This window comes from Lingula anatina, chromosome 2 (assembly GCF_051362555.1).
Source record: "Lingula anatina isolate TDL-2025a chromosome 2, LinAna3.0, whole genome shotgun sequence".
In the NCBI taxonomy this organism is placed as follows: domain Eukaryota; kingdom Metazoa; phylum Brachiopoda; class Lingulata; order Lingulida; family Lingulidae; genus Lingula; species Lingula anatina.
In genome coordinates, this window is record NC_141768.1 from 46,608,061 (window position 1) to 46,624,051 (window position 15,991).

The window sequence follows — 15,991 nt, forward strand, 5'->3', positions numbered from 1 at the left end:
ACCAAGAATGTTCAACCAAAATGGGCAAAATCAAACCTTGATGAAGATTCATTCTCGGATACAAGGTTCCTTTTTTGTACCTGTACACTGAAGGTTTTATCTTTCCACAGAAGTGTGGTTTACCATGGTTTCAAACATAAATCGTCATGAAATCAGCTCTTGAAAACAGGTCCTTCTGCTATAAATGCTCAAACATGCAGAGACTATGCAGGTAAATTATATATAATTATGAGCAGTGTTCTCATTTACGGCGTCCCAATATGTAAAAAACGCAATGAAATTAAAAAGGACGTAAAATAATCAACACCCTTTCGTCCCAGGGACGAAAAAAAATGCGGTCCTGTTTAGGCGGATGATTAGTGGGAGAGATAAAAAAAACAACTGAAAGGGATGATTATCTTAATGACCACGGAAATTATACAGAATGAGTGATGTGTTTGGTGAAACTAGCGTATTAATTTACAAAAACACACCGTGTTTGGCAGTTTGCTGGGCCTGTCACGTCACTTAGTGCGCCATCTACCGAATGACGCAATACGCAAAATGGCGCTCATTACGGCTGAGGTTATCCCTGACGAAAAAGACCGAGGTGTGCCGAATGCAGGTGGTTGTAATGTCTCAAAATGGCGCAGTCCCATGCTAAAAAAAAGATCCGGACTTTCAACAAAACCTGGCTGGAAGAGCCCAGTTTTAAAGACTGGCTTTATGTCACGGACAACTTTATGTTTTGCTCCATTTGTAAACGTGCCAAGAAGAGTAACGTTTTTACAACTGATCCGGGATGCAGTGATTACCAGAGATCTACACTTGTTCGACACGTGCAGTCCGAACAACATAAGCAAGCGGCTTCTACTCTTAAGGGCCAGTCAGCTCTACAGCGGGCTATATCCACAGCGGAACAAAAAACAGATGACAACCTCGGTCATCAGATGAAAACTGTGTACTTTTTGGTATCTCATAACTTGGCTCTAAATCTCTACCCGGACCTTTGCCTACTTCAGTCAATGAAGGGACACTATACGTCAGCTGGAGTGGTAAATGAAATGGTTCAGTGTCTGTCAGATACTATTGAGGATGACATGAAAAATGCCATAGAGAAAAGTAAATACATAGGCATTCAAGTGGATGAAAGTTGCGACATTGCAATTTTCAAAAAATTGATTATTTATGTCCAGACTGTTGTAGGTGGAAAAGCCAGAACTTCTTTCTCTGCCAACCTGAATGTCCCAGATGGGAAAGCTGATACAATTGTGGCTGCAATTGAACAGTGGATGGAAGGATACAACATTTCAGCTTCTAAAGTCATGGGTCTGGGTAGTGATGGAGCTGCTGTGATGACTGGCCGGCGAACAGGTGTGGGAGTACAGTTAAAGGGCAGAAATCCATATCTTGTACATATTCATTGTCTGGCTCACAAACTGGCCTTAGCAGTGGGTCAAGCTGCGGCTTCAGTGGAACAAATTAAATCCTACCAAGAAACAGTCAATGCAGTCTACCAGTTCTTCCAAAATTCTGCGGTAAGATACAACAGACTCCGAGCTGTATATGATCTGATGGAAGATGACCAGTTTCTCACACTGAAGCAACCTTTGGCTGTTCGCTGGCTCTCCCTGGAACAGGCTGTTGTTGCCATCTTGAACTGCTGGTCACCCCTTGTTGTTTGTCTTGGAGAAGAAGCGGCCAATGGAAATGCTGTTGCCAGAGGGCTCCTCAACAAAGTTGATGATTATCTCTTCCTGGCCTTGACTTGCCTTTTAGTAGATATACTACCACTATTCAGCAGGTATAACTAATATTTTTTCATAATGCAATTTAACTTTTAATTTTCATAACATATTGTCACTTTTGATTCCAGTTTAAAGAAATTTATTCTACTTTATTAATGCAGGCTAGTTTAAAGAAATTTATTCTACTTTATTAATACAGGCTATCAAAGTGTTTTCAACGGGAGTGCTTGGATTTTGACACTGCTAACCGAAGTTTGGAGACAGTTAGAGGTTCACTGCATACATTCTCTGAACATCCTGATTCCCTGCTCACACTAAACCAGATGGATAGAGCGGTGACTGACAATGGAAACTACAGGGAAACAGCAGTAAACCGAACTGAAGCCAAAGTTGCTACTTTTGCCAGAGTGAAAGGTACAATTTATTACTACTATAATGATCAGATAATATCTCAAGACAAGTTGTTTCAGTCTATCAAACTCAGATATTGGTTTAAATCATTTGTATATATTCATTTATTCTAACAGACTAACAGTTCACTAACTCATTTTATTTTTGTGTTTTCTCAGATGCTTTCTTCACTACTCTGAATGAGAACCTTGAAGACAGATTTCCAGTAGACACTATGGATTGTTTGAAAGCTTTGGACAAGCTACTCAACCCACAGAGATATCCACAAGCTGCTGCAGATCTTGGAGCATACGGTGGAGATGAACTTCAATTCCTTATCAACCACTACACCAATGATCAACATGCTGATGTTATTGACACTCAGAGGTGTCAACAGGACTTTGTACCATATAAGCATCACACATTCTTATGCAGGCATTTAACCTTCACATCCCATTGTGAAAATCTCATTCAGAATCACGATCAGGATTTTCCTGATTTCACTACAATGGCACAAATTGCACTGTGCATCCCCCTCAACAGTGCATCATGTGAAAGAGGTTTTTCTGCCCAAAACCTAAATAAGTCCAAATGTAGGAACCGACTTAGTGAGGCACAGCTGCAGAATATTATGAAGATAACAATAAATGGTCCGCATTTTGCGGAATTTGATTACACACAGGCTAAACTCAAGTTTCGAGCCATCCGACAGAGAAGGCAATGAATATGGGTAAAAATTACAAATTTTACAGATGCTGTATTTTTTAAGTCACATTTTCTTAAAATCAGAACATAACTATTGAATGGTAGCTACAAAACTGAAAAGCAGGCTGCCTTTTTGTTCTATTCTGTACAGAAAAAGAGCCACAAATGCTACACAGAAATATATTTTCATGATATAAAATTTACATCGTTGAAAATTTTGTAATTTTTCCCCATTGAAAAGATCGAGTCATTACCGTACTGTAAATGATCTTGGAAGCATTCAAAGTAGTTTTAAAGTCAATATTTCTAAAACAGAAAAGTACTGGTTTTATTTGACAGAAACTTACTGAGTTTCGTTCTCTAGTAGACTAGTCCTGGTACAATGAGTCTGCAGAATTTTATTTTTAAAAAGATGTTTTGTAAGATGTTATATTTTTATTTTGCTATATTTTTACATAATTTTGACCTGTTACATGTATTTCAATAAACACATTTGTGCAATTCTAAATGGTACTTATTTTTTTTTTCTTCTTCAAGAGAAGGACTCGGAAAATTTACATGGGACTCACATTTTGTCAAACATGTGAGTCCCATGGACTCGGATTTTAAAAAAATTATTGAGAACACTGATGAGCTATATATATACTATCCAAACAGAGTTTGTGGCATGATGTCACTCACTCGCTTGTCCTATGAATGTGTATATGTAAAGCACAGTGCCTATTTATAGAAACTACGATTGGCTTCTGTAATCTGCAGTAATAAGAGTGCCCTAAATGTGATCGGTTTCCAAGATGGCCATAAACTCTTGGCAAAGCTCAGGGTAAGAGCAGTATGTGCAGGGAAGCTCTATCAGAGGTCCACAGGTGTGAGCCTGTGATGCCTTGGCCAAACCAACCATACGGTTGAAGGAGATATCAATGTGGCACATGCAAATGAGATCTGACCCGGTGAAGTACCTCAGAAATTTCTTGAGCATGGCATTATCCAGGCCTTTGATAAACTGCTTGAGATATCCAAGGCATCAGATTTTTCTCTGTTTGCAGGTGTGCAGTTCAGAAGCTTAATAAACTTTCTTACATGCAGTTTGTGTTTTGCTTTTGTACATCAGTCGTAGTTTTTCCACATCAGGGAGGAGTATCTGCAACCGTCCACATGCAGTTTCAGCCATTGCATCCATTGCATATTTTGGTTCCTGAATTAGTTTCTTGTGTGCAATTTGCAGAACTGTGTTGCACATGTCTTCTTTTGTGGGCATTCCTTTGCAATCCATACGGGTAAGCAAATCCAGCAAGTCATCTTGTTCATCTTCATCAAGGTCTTCCCCAGATAAAGCCTTGTCAACAATCTTGCGATCAGCTTCTGGGAGATACATGCAAAATGACTGCAGTAGCATATCTGATGAAACACTGGTTTCTCCGAGGATGAAAGCCGAAGAAAAGGCCAGTGATAACTGCAATGGGTAGACACCACAGTCGATGTAGCCTTTCAAAAGGATCCTGCCCACTGCCTTCCACTCCTCTCGACCATATCTGGGGGAAAGCAACGGCACCTTCTCGTATTCACCACATGCTGACGTGGAGAAGAACTCGTTCCAAAATGCACAGTATGCGTCTTTCTGTGCATCTCCTTGACCACCTGTTCCCCTCTCACCAATGAAGGTAACCTTTAACTTCGTACCTATGATGGTGTCCTCCATGAACATGGACAACATGTCTTGCTGTATGGAGGAACGGTGAAGGGCCAGATTGGTAGAATTTGGTTGTGACGCATCTGGTGTATGCTGAAAAGGTGTTGTACCTGTAAGAAGAATCAAAAGGGATATTGTGCAAGGTTTGACTGCAACAAATATACAGCGTTCATCACATGACAAACATATGGCTGTGCTCAGGGCTGCTCCAATGGGGATGCAAACTTGGGCATCAGTGCTAGAAACACAGAGTAACAGGGACACCGTGGTAAAGAAAAGGACAAAATTATAGCTTTAAAATACCCTCAAGGCAATTCCGATCCAAAAATGAGATTTTCTACAGGGGCAATTTAAGACATGAAAAAATGACAGGAGGATCTTAAATGTACAAGACCACTGGGTCATGCATGTTGGAATCATTAATGCCTCTATAAGACAGCATTCGGTTTCATCAAGGCTGGATAGTGCTATCCTAAGCAGAAAACAAACAAAAGTGCAACAATCATGGATTCATGGATGCACTTACACCATTCCACATTTTCATATACATGTACAAAACTGACACAAAACATTAAAACAGCTAGTAAATATGTTTTCCTTTGAAGTAGTTTGTTTTTCTTGAAACATGCATATAAACAGATATCTCCTCATATCATAAATGCATTCCAATTATTTGTATTTGCTGTATTTTTGTTTTTCAGCACACTTCTTGTTTGAGTAAAAATGTTATGTACAATACAAAACAAATTTTTTTCATTCAACTTGCATCTTTCTGAAACTCCAGAACAGTTAAATCTAGATGTTATGCTTATAAACCACACTGCTGCACTTACATTGCATTGGGTATGGTGTGCCACCACCTGTAAGAAAAAGTACAACCTGGAGTATAATTATTAATAATATGTAACAGTGTTACAAAAATGAAACCTTGAATTTACAGTATAAAACAGTAAACAATTACAAAGTGTTAACATATATCAAATCTTACCAAAAAGGCAGTAATTTAAGTTATATTAATTAATGCCCAAATTGGCCAGATAATATCATAGCTTGGAGAAACTTAAATTTTTCTTTTAGAATTATGATTTTATAGACAAGAAAAAAAATTGGGTTGTAATTGTTGCTGGATTATTTTATTGACATTATGGGTGTGTGTATGATATAATGAACAATCTACCTGCTAGTGGATATGACAGTCCTATTGGTGTACGCACGTACCCTGCCCTAGGGGAACTGCCCTCAGCTTCCTTCCTAAACACTGGCGGGTTATCACCAAATATTATACACATTATCTGTATTAAACCAAGCAGGTCTGACTGTGGCTGAAATAAATTAATTATTTTGCTCGAATAGAAAATTATGACTAATTAAGCTGAATCTTTATTAGTAAAATAAAACAATTTAGATTGAAACACCATTGTAAAAAGTCCACAAAATCACCAAAAATACTTAATTCTGACAAGTTTCGGTGGTCTTAGCACTGACATCAGTATTCTATTTTTCAGTTCATTATGACTGAATTTACTGGAATAAAAAAATAGTTTCATACATGTCTCCACTCATGAAGATATGGAATATACACTCTTCCATTGGCATCTACATGTTGCCCTGACTTGATCTGCATATTAGCTGTTGGCTTTACGTACACCATTGGTGGGTTATATGGATGGGTCTGCAACAGCCACAGACAAACTGGTATGTTAAAAGTAGTACCTAAATTGTGGAGATTAAGACAGGTTTGCTATATGCAATTATGTTTTTAACTTGGGGGGAAAATACTGGTCTGCATCATCCCAGACAGCCTCAGTGATCTGGCCCACATCTGGCCCAGATCTGGCAACGTCTGGCAATGTCTGGCAAAAGGTATGGCCTACGTATGGCTTGCCAGATGTGGGCCAGATGTGGCAATGTTTGGGCCAGATCTGGCCCAGACATTGCCACATCTGGCCCAGTCCACATTTGCTCATGTGGCCAGATGTCGGCCCAGATCTGGCAATATCTGGCAAAGGTATGGCATGCCAGATGTGGACCAGATGTGGGCCAGATCATATTTAAATGGGCCAGATTAGGGCCAGACATGGACCACATATGGCCCAGATTGTTTTTTTTTATTATTTCACATTTGCTCATGTGGCCAGATCTGGCCCAGATCTGGCAATATCTGGCAAAGGTATGGCATGCCGGATGTGGGCCAGATTAGGGCCGGACATGGACCACATATGGCCCAGATTGTTTTTTTTTTTTTCTTTTTTTAATTATTTTTAATTATTCAATAAGATAACTATAAAAAAAGACATACAAGATTCAAGATTCAAGTATTTATTCTGTGCTAAAACCCTAAACAAAATTATTACACATTATATAACCTTGCTGGCAACTAACATGCAATAAATTAAGGGCCACTCCTTGTCTTTTTGTACAAAACAATTTGTATGTTTGAAAAAAAAAAAAAAAAAAAAAACCACACTGCAAAAAGGCAAATATACAGACACTTAACAGGAGGAAATGTCACTTACATACATGTAAAGAAAACAGTTATAACAACAATTTTTTTTTCAACACAAAGCTGCTCATCGAATCTGACTTAACACAAATTACAAAAATTGTAATTAATTATGCATGTACATGGGGGGGGGGGGATTTGAGGGGGAAATATTTTTGCACACCTCAACCTAAATAATATTATACATTGCAGTGTTCTCATTTACGGCGTCCCAATATGTAAAAAACGCAATGAAATTAAAAAGGACGTAAAATAATCAACACCCTTTCGTCCCAGGGACGAAAAAAAATGCGGTCCTGTTTAGGCGGATGATTAGTGGGAGAGATAAAAAAAACAACTGAAAGGGATGATTATCTTAATGACCACGGAAATTATACAGAATGAGTGATGTGTTTGGTGAAACTAGCGTATTAATTTACAAAAACACACCGTGTTTGGCAGTTTGCTGGGCCTGTCACGTCACTTAGTGCGCCATCTACCGAATGACGCAATACGCAAAATGGCGCTCATTACGGCTGAGGTTATCCCTGACGAAAAAGACCGAGGTGTGCCGAATGCAGGTGGTTGTAATGTCTCAAAATGGCGCAGTCCCATGCTAAAAAAAAGATCCGGACTTTCAACAAAACCTGGCTGGAAGAGCCCAGTTTTAAAGACTGGCTTTATGTCACGGACAACTTTATGTTTTGCTCCATTTGTAAACGTGCCAAGAAGAGTAACGTTTTTACAACTGATCCGGGATGCAGTGATTACCAGAGATCTACACTTGTTCGACACGTGCAGTCCGAACAACATAAGCAAGCGGCTTCTACTCTTAAGGGCCAGTCAGCTCTACAGCGGGCTATATCCACAGCGGAACAAAAAACAGATGACAACCTCGGTCATCAGATGAAAACTGTGTACTTTTTGGTATCTCATAACTTGGCTCTAAATCTCTACCCGGACCTTTGCCTACTTCAGTCAATGAAGGGACACTATACGTCAGCTGGAGTGGTAAATGAAATGGTTCAGTGTCTGTCAGATACTATTGAGGATGACATGAAAAATGCCATAGAGAAAAGTAAATACATAGGCATTCAAGTGGATGAAAGTTGCGACATTGCAATTTTCAAAAAATTGATTATTTATGTCCAGACTGTTGTAGGTGGAAAAGCCAGAACTTCTTTCTCTGCCAACCTGAATGTCCCAGATGGGAAAGCTGATACAATTGTGGCTGCAATTGAACAGTGGATGGAAGGATACAACATTTCAGCTTCTAAAGTCATGGGTCTGGGTAGTGATGGAGCTGCTGTGATGACTGGCCGGCGAACAGGTGTGGGAGTACAGTTAAAGGGCAGAAATCCATATCTTGTACATATTCATTGTCTGGCTCACAAACTGGCCTTAGCAGTGGGTCAAGCTGCGGCTTCAGTGGAACAAATTAAATCCTACCAAGAAACAGTCAATGCAGTCTACCAGTTCTTCCAAAATTCTGCGGTAAGATACAACAGACTCCGAGCTGTATATGATCTGATGGAAGATGACCAGTTTCTCACACTGAAGCAACCTTTGGCTGTTCGCTGGCTCTCCCTGGAACAGGCTGTTGTTGCCATCTTGAACTGCTGGTCACCCCTTGTTGTTTGTCTTGGAGAAGAAGCGGCCAATGGAAATGCTGTTGCCAGAGGGCTCCTCAACAAAGTTGATGATTATCTCTTCCTGGCCTTGACTTGCCTTTTAGTAGATATACTACCACTATTCAGCAGGTATAACTAATATTTTTTCATAATGCAATTTAACTTTTAATTTTCATAACATATTGTCACTTTTGATTCCAGTTTAAAGAAATTTATTCTACTTTATTAATGCAGGCTAGTTTAAAGAAATTTATTCTACTTTATTAATACAGGCTATCAAAGTGTTTTCAACGGGAGTGCTTGGATTTTGACACTGCTAACCGAAGTTTGGAGACAGTTAGAGGTTCACTGCATACATTCTCTGAACATCCTGATTCCCTGCTCACACTAAACCAGATGGATAGAGCGGTGACTGACAATGGAAACTACAGGGAAACAGCAGTAAACCGAACTGAAGCCAAAGTTGCTACTTTTGCCAGAGTGAAAGGTACAATTTATTACTACTATAATGATCAGATAATATCTCAAGACAAGTTGTTTCAGTCTATCAAACTCAGATATTGGTTTAAATCATTTGTATATATTCATTTATTCTAACAGACTAACAGTTCACTAACTCATTTTATTTTTGTGTTTTCTCAGATGCTTTCTTCACTACTCTGAATGAGAACCTTGAAGACAGATTTCCAGTAGACACTATGGATTGTTTGAAAGCTTTGGACAAGCTACTCAACCCACAGAGATATCCACAAGCTGCTGCAGATCTTGGAGCATACGGTGGAGATGAACTTCAATTCCTTATCAACCACTACACCAATGATCAACATGCTGATGTTATTGACACTCAGAGGTGTCAACAGGACTTTGTACCATATAAGCATCACACATTCTTATGCAGGCATTTAACCTTCACATCCCATTGTGAAAATCTCATTCAGAATCACGATCAGGATTTTCCTGATTTCACTACAATGGCACAAATTGCACTGTGCATCCCCCTCAACAGTGCATCATGTGAAAGAGGTTTTTCTGCCCAAAACCTAAATAAGTCCAAATGTAGGAACCGACTTAGTGAGGCACAGCTGCAGAATATTATGAAGATAACAATAAATGGTCCGCATTTTGCGGAATTTGATTACACACAGGCTAAACTCAAGTTTCGAGCCATCCGACAGAGAAGGCAATGAATATGGGTAAAAATTACAAATTTTACAGATGCTGTATTTTTTAAGTCACATTTTCTTAAAATCAGAACATAACTATTGAATGGTAGCTACAAAACTGAAAAGCAGGCTGCCTTTTTGTTCTATTCTGTACAGAAAAAGAGCCACAAATGCTACACAGAAATATATTTTCATGATATAAAATTTACATCGTTGAAAATTTTGTAATTTTTCCCCATTGAAAAGATCGAGTCATTACCGTACTGTAAATGATCTTGGAAGCATTCAAAGTAGTTTTAAAGTCAATATTTCTAAAACAGAAAAGTACTGGTTTTATTTGACAGAAACTTACTGAGTTTCGTTCTCTAGTAGACTAGTCCTGGTACAATGAGTCTGCAGAATTTTATTTTTAAAAAGATGTTTTGTAAGATGTTATATTTTTATTTTGCTATATTTTTACATAATTTTGACCTGTTACATGTATTTCAATAAACACATTTGTGCAATTCTAAATGGTACTTATTTTTTTTTTCTTCTTCAAGAGAAGGACTCGGAAAATTTACATGGGACTCACATTTTGTCAAACATGTGAGTCCCATGGACTCGGATTTTAAAAAAATTATTGAGAACACTGCATTGTCATTTTTAAACTAATTCAAACATATCATTAATAATAATAATCACTAATGAATATAGTTTTGTAATGAATAAATATTGAATAATGAATGAAAAAACATTCTTTTTTAGATGATGGAGAGTTATAACAAAATTATAAATAACCATGCAGTAACTGTTTCAATTCAACTTGCATGCTGGCTACAGTACTGTACATACATGTAAATTCTGAAAAAAAAATATGTATACTCCAGCACAGATATAGATGTACAATTAAAAGAGAATTACATGTGCACAAAAACAAACCCCAGTATCAATGCTTTTGAATTAATCACATCACGAATCAAATCACTCAATGAATTGAACCAGTTTGCAATGCTTGCGCTTTTTTCAAATCCATAACACTAAGAAATGATACACCCGCCTCCTTGACAAGCTTATAATTATTAAAGGAATCAACAATGGAACAAGTAACTCTACCAAGTTAACAAAAGTTCATTCAAATGTCAAGTCCAAACACAACATCCCTTCCTTTCTTGGAGAGAAACGGTCCTTTCAAAACATGTTAATTGACAGTTCAGTCTTTAAAATGTCTTTTCAAACATTTGCAGAATAGCATATGAACTCCAACTTTTATTCCTTAAACCACACTGAAAATTCTCAAAACTAATCAACTCATATCAAATCCCATGTCCTTTCACTACTACTGGTCTCTTCCTTTGCTTGCCTTTACGTCATATTCAAATGTTCCCTTCACTTTTAAAGGTTTCTCAGACGTGTATGAATAATACTGTTTGTTTTCTGGTCCTCCACAAGAGCCACATTTATTTTTCTTGGATTTCAGCATTCTCCATGTATTTTCATCAATGATATTACAATATGCACCTGAATCTGGTAATACACTGAGATTAACACCTCCTCTATTTCCTCCATGTCTTCTGTGCATTGGTTCCCACACCAAATGTATATGCACTCCTGGATTATCATGTCCAAAGCTGTCATTTACAGTATCAGTTTGATACGCTTGTGCTTTTTTCATATCCATAACTCTAAGAAACGCTACATCCGGGTCCTTGACCGGCTTAGCATAAAAAGCGGAATCTTACAACAGCGGAACGAGTAGTTCAAAAAAGTTTTAGAACAGTGAATTCATTCAAATGTCAAGTCAAATTAAACAAATAGCACACTTATGAGGGGACTTTGAAGAAAAGAGACAGAGATAAATTAAATCAAAATTTATCAAATGACGTCAGTTCAATGCATTCAGCTCACTGATCAATAAAAAATGAATAAATAGAAAATAAAAATTGAAAATGAAAGTACCATATCTGGCCCAAGTCTGGGCAGCATCTGGCAAAATGTGGCATAAATGCCAGACTTTGCCAGACTTGGCCCAGATCTGGCAAGTGTCTGGCAAAATGTGGCATAAATGCCAGACTTTGCCAGACTTGGCCCAGATCTGGCAAGTGTCTGGCAAAATCTGGCCCAGATATTGCCAGACGTTGCCAGATCTGGGCCAGACATGGGCCAGATCACTGAGGCTGTCTGGGATACTAGTTCGCAAACAACAACTGTCAAATAAGTCAAACAAGGCAGCAGAGCTGTCAAATTTGTACACAACAAGAAAGAAAAATAATCCAATCAAGCTAGTTTGCCAATTTAACCTGTATGTCAATCATTCTAGTAAGTTAAAATATAATAAGTAACAGTTTTCCTTTTGGAGAATTTGTAGTGGCTGTATACAAAATATTTTTTTATCAGCGTTAATGCAATGTTACATTATGCTGAACAGCTTATAATAACCATCAATTTTAAATTATACACTGCAGGTATCATGGATATTTAGAAAATGTGACCAGCAAAGGTTTTCAGGCTCATGGAAATTCAAAGACACACCTTAAAAATGCCAATATGTACACAATTAAGTAATCTGCTATTTTCATTTTCAACACTTATTACATAATACACAATAACCAATTTACATTTATTTTTAAATAATCAACTAAAAAATTGTTAAGATGGAAAAAATATCAATAGTACAATTTTAAATGTCCAATTTGCTCCATTCTGAGATTCTGAACATAGTGAGGAATTGATTCTGATAAACTGCACTGATCTGAGTTTATTTCTATTTTGACACTTTATTACACAATACATGATAACAGATTTACCATTAATGTATTTTAGGCTACACTTTTTTATTTTTATGGATGACATCCTGCGCGCGCACCGATTTTCGTACGTTCTCCAAAAAAAAAAAAAAAAAAAAACCACCCCTCCCCCCCCCACCCCCCCATCGAAGTCGGTTGTCGCAAACGTCGTTATTGAATTTGCCAGAAAATGTGCTTTCTGCGCATGCGTATTACTGCCACGTGGAAATATGGCCGCTTTGCCATCAAATTCATCTCTAGGATTACTTTCAAATTACAGGACAATTAATTATATAAAGTCATAAAGAGAACGGGGCCGTCGTTTTGGATTGTTATGCCATTGATATTGGGCATGGAGATATCCACTTTTTTACAATTATGCGAAAGGCAGGCGGCAGCCAGCAATTATCGCCCGGAAAATTTCAGTGATATTCTGTCCAAAGCAACACATACCAGGTTTTTTTTTTTTTTTTTTTGTAGCGAAAAAAAGGGTCGAAAGGGCGTCGAGGTATTTGGTGGGCTGTAGGTCGGTCAGGCCACCCGACAGTTTGGCTGCTTCATGTGAGTCGAAGTAGACCAAATGGCATCGACCGAAATGACCTTTTTTTAGAATTGGTAGTATTAAGCATATCTTTGCATCATTTTTTAACATTTCTGTGTAGTGTTCATAATGCTTTAATATTCTGAGAATACAAATAAAGACATGCTGTTTGTTTGATATTTGTTTTATTGATTGTTATACCTACAAAATGCATGAAATAACCTTAAATACCGGTAGATTGGGTAATATGCAGCATGTCTATCAGGCCCGTAGCCAGCAACTTCAAAAGGGGGGGTTCTTTTTTTTTTTTTTTTTTGAAAAAATGTGGACCATTTTCCATAAAAACTTAATGTATCTAGATCAAATTTTACCCAGAGTGGACCTTTTCCCAGCAAAAGGGGTGGTTCTTTCGAACCCCCTGGCTACGGGCCCGTCTATTCATGACTTTTTTTACCTTTCTACGAAGTATTCACAATGCTTTAATATTTTGAGAGCATGGATAAAGACATATTGTTAGTTTGATACGTGTTTCTGTGGTAAATTTGTGTTTCCAGCTGTGTACTGACAGCATTCCTTTACTTAAGCAGCATTTTTTTTTACTGTTTTTTTTTTTTTTTCGCCCTCTCGCACCGATTTCGGGGTCCCCAGAGGATGTCATCCATAAAAATTAAAAAGTGTGGCCTTATGGATATTCACTGTTCTGTAAGCTTTGAAGACAAAAGGTAAAAAAATTATCACTTTATTTGTATACGGGTCAAGTTTGAAAATCAGCCTGATCAGACCATTTTTCCAAAAGTAATACTTTTTTCAATTTTATTTATTTATTTATTTATTTTTGCTTTTTTCAGCATACTTTATCCTCCATTATACAAATAAATGATAACGAAAATGAAAAGTTTGCAGCTATATTGCAGTAAAATTGCAGCAATATTGCTGCAAAATTAAAATTTGCAGCAACGAGTTTGCAGGAGTTTGCAAGAAAAATTTTATTGCTACTAATTTGCAGCCATATTGCAGCAAATTTGCTGCAAATATGCAAGAAGAAATTTCAGCAGCATAATTGCAGCTAATTTGCTGCGAACTTGCAGCAGGCTTGATTTTTTGCTAAGGGAACATATGAATATTCATCAGTTTTGTAAATTCGAAGACAAAAGGTAAGGGTTATCATTTTATTTGTATAATGGTGGATAAAATATGCTGAAAAAGCAATAAAATTTGATAATGAGCACTGCATGTACATATACACGTGTAGTAGCATGTTCAGTAATGGTCAGGAGTTGAACCTTCATGCATAACAATATTACCTCTATATGTAATTGGTATGGTTCCTTCAAGACACAACAGCTCTTTTCTGTTTCCATCATTAAAGACTACAAAAAGATAAAATAAATAAAAAAATTGTAGCATGAACATACATAAATACTCCCTCTGGGAAACTGGCTAAGAGATGAAGTCAACACTTTAAGTTCATATTTTTTACAAAAAGTTAAATACCAGTCTTAAAAATCCTTACCAAAACTATCAATATTAGGTCTCAAATCCTTGAAATTTGAGAATGCTTGCAAAATGTCCCTTTTGGCTAGGTCTGGATACTGGTACTAGAACAAAAAAAATATAATACCACAATTATGTGCATTTATTTGTATCTGATACATTCTAATACAACAAATATGGGTCATATACGACCATACATATCACATACGACAAAGAACTGACTTTAGTCAATAATGCTAAAAGCTACAGCCATTCCACAATATTTCTTCTATTTGCAAATCTTTAAAACAGCCATAACAAATGCTCAAGAGAGCAAAAGTGATATGTAGAAAACAAATTATTTAAAATAAAGTATAAAATAACATGTAATATAAACCTGGGTATATCATGTGATGTTTTAACACCTCTTGTGGAATCCTGCACCAATTCCATAATGTGTTATCATAGTTAGTTAACATGTAATTATCTAATTTGCTTCTGTCCTGCATACATAATTGCTATTCTCTGTAGAGGCCTATAGGTATGCCTGAGACAGATGCATATGATCCATTAATATTGCACATTATTGTGTAAATAAGAAGCAGCCACTGGCACGCATAGATTACCTGTAGATAATGTGTATAAATTCTGAATTTTTGTACATAATAAAAACACTTTCGATTTGGAACTGAAGATATGAGGTTGTTCTGTTATGCTTATAATTCTCTGTGCACGTAAATTAAAGTGAAAGGCACAGTCGGATCTGGAGTCATGTTGGAGCCCTTAGATTAGTTAATTCGTTAATGGAAATTGTTACACTGAATTTCAGTAAAATTATTAAATTAAGTGAAAGTCATTTTGGACGGTTCACAACACTCTGAACTTTCATGAGGTACAAATATATATACTAACCTTGGAAAGAGCATGCCTGAGATAAGCATCGCGTCCCTGCGATCCTGCCATTTCTGAAGTACGACCTGCTAAATGTAAGAACTTTGCTTAAAATTATGTGTCAAACACCGTCAACGTTTCTATGTGAATCAATTGCGTCGCCAAGAATTGAGATCTAGCTATTTTTAAAAATGACGAATCCTTCATGGCAGTGACAAAGTTCAATTTCCCTCTGTGTAGACTGGACAAGATTTAAAAATATGACGAATGTACATACGCATGTCAAAAAGAGAATACAACCGAAAAACTCACCAAACAAATGAATTGGATGGAATAAAATGAATAACAAACTCAACAATCTTCCACACTACTTTCGCTTTCGCTCTGACCCTTCGCATGTATTACAATGAGAAGACATCATTGGTCAAAAATAATTGACACGAAGTAATAAAAATAACATGGCGGTTGTATATTCTCATAAAATGACAAGGTAAGTAGATTTAAATATTCTCATTTACAAATAAATTTTACTG

The 15,991-nt window shown here is 37.1% G+C and overlaps 3 protein-coding genes across 3 annotated transcripts; 2 read left to right on the top strand and 1 right to left on the bottom strand.

Moving 5' to 3' along the window:
• The first annotated feature begins 277 nt into the window (after positions 1–277).
• Positions 278–3,446, top strand: LOC147763765 (uncharacterized protein C17orf113-like). The gene is made up of 3 exons (XM_087003270.1): positions 278–1,783; positions 1,927–2,141; positions 2,297–3,446. Exons 1-3 carry the CDS (start codon positions 624–626, stop codon positions 2,839–2,841), a joined length of 1,920 nt encoding a protein of 639 aa, XP_086859396.1. The 5' UTR covers positions 278–623; the 3' UTR covers positions 2,842–3,446.
• A 7-nt stretch (positions 3,447–3,453) lies between these two features.
• On the bottom strand, positions 3,454–15,601 carry LOC106167704 (uncharacterized). The gene is made up of 8 exons (XM_087004397.1): positions 15,480–15,601; positions 14,608–14,692; positions 14,399–14,464; positions 6,062–6,225; positions 5,690–5,834; positions 5,346–5,372; positions 3,895–4,622; positions 3,454–3,843 (listed from the first exon to the last, which is right to left on the bottom strand). Exons 1-8 carry the CDS (start codon positions 15,528–15,530, stop codon positions 3,595–3,597), a joined length of 1,515 nt encoding a protein of 504 aa, XP_086860523.1. The 5' UTR covers positions 15,531–15,601; the 3' UTR covers positions 3,454–3,594.
• On the top strand, positions 7,209–10,425 carry LOC147763766 (uncharacterized protein C17orf113-like). The gene is made up of 3 exons (XM_087003271.1): positions 7,209–8,754; positions 8,898–9,112; positions 9,268–10,425. The coding sequence occupies exons 1-3, from the start codon at positions 7,595–7,597 to the stop codon at positions 9,810–9,812; spliced, it is 1,920 nt and encodes a 639-aa protein (XP_086859397.1). The 5' UTR covers positions 7,209–7,594; the 3' UTR covers positions 9,813–10,425.
• Positions 15,602–15,991: the final 390 nt, after the last annotated feature.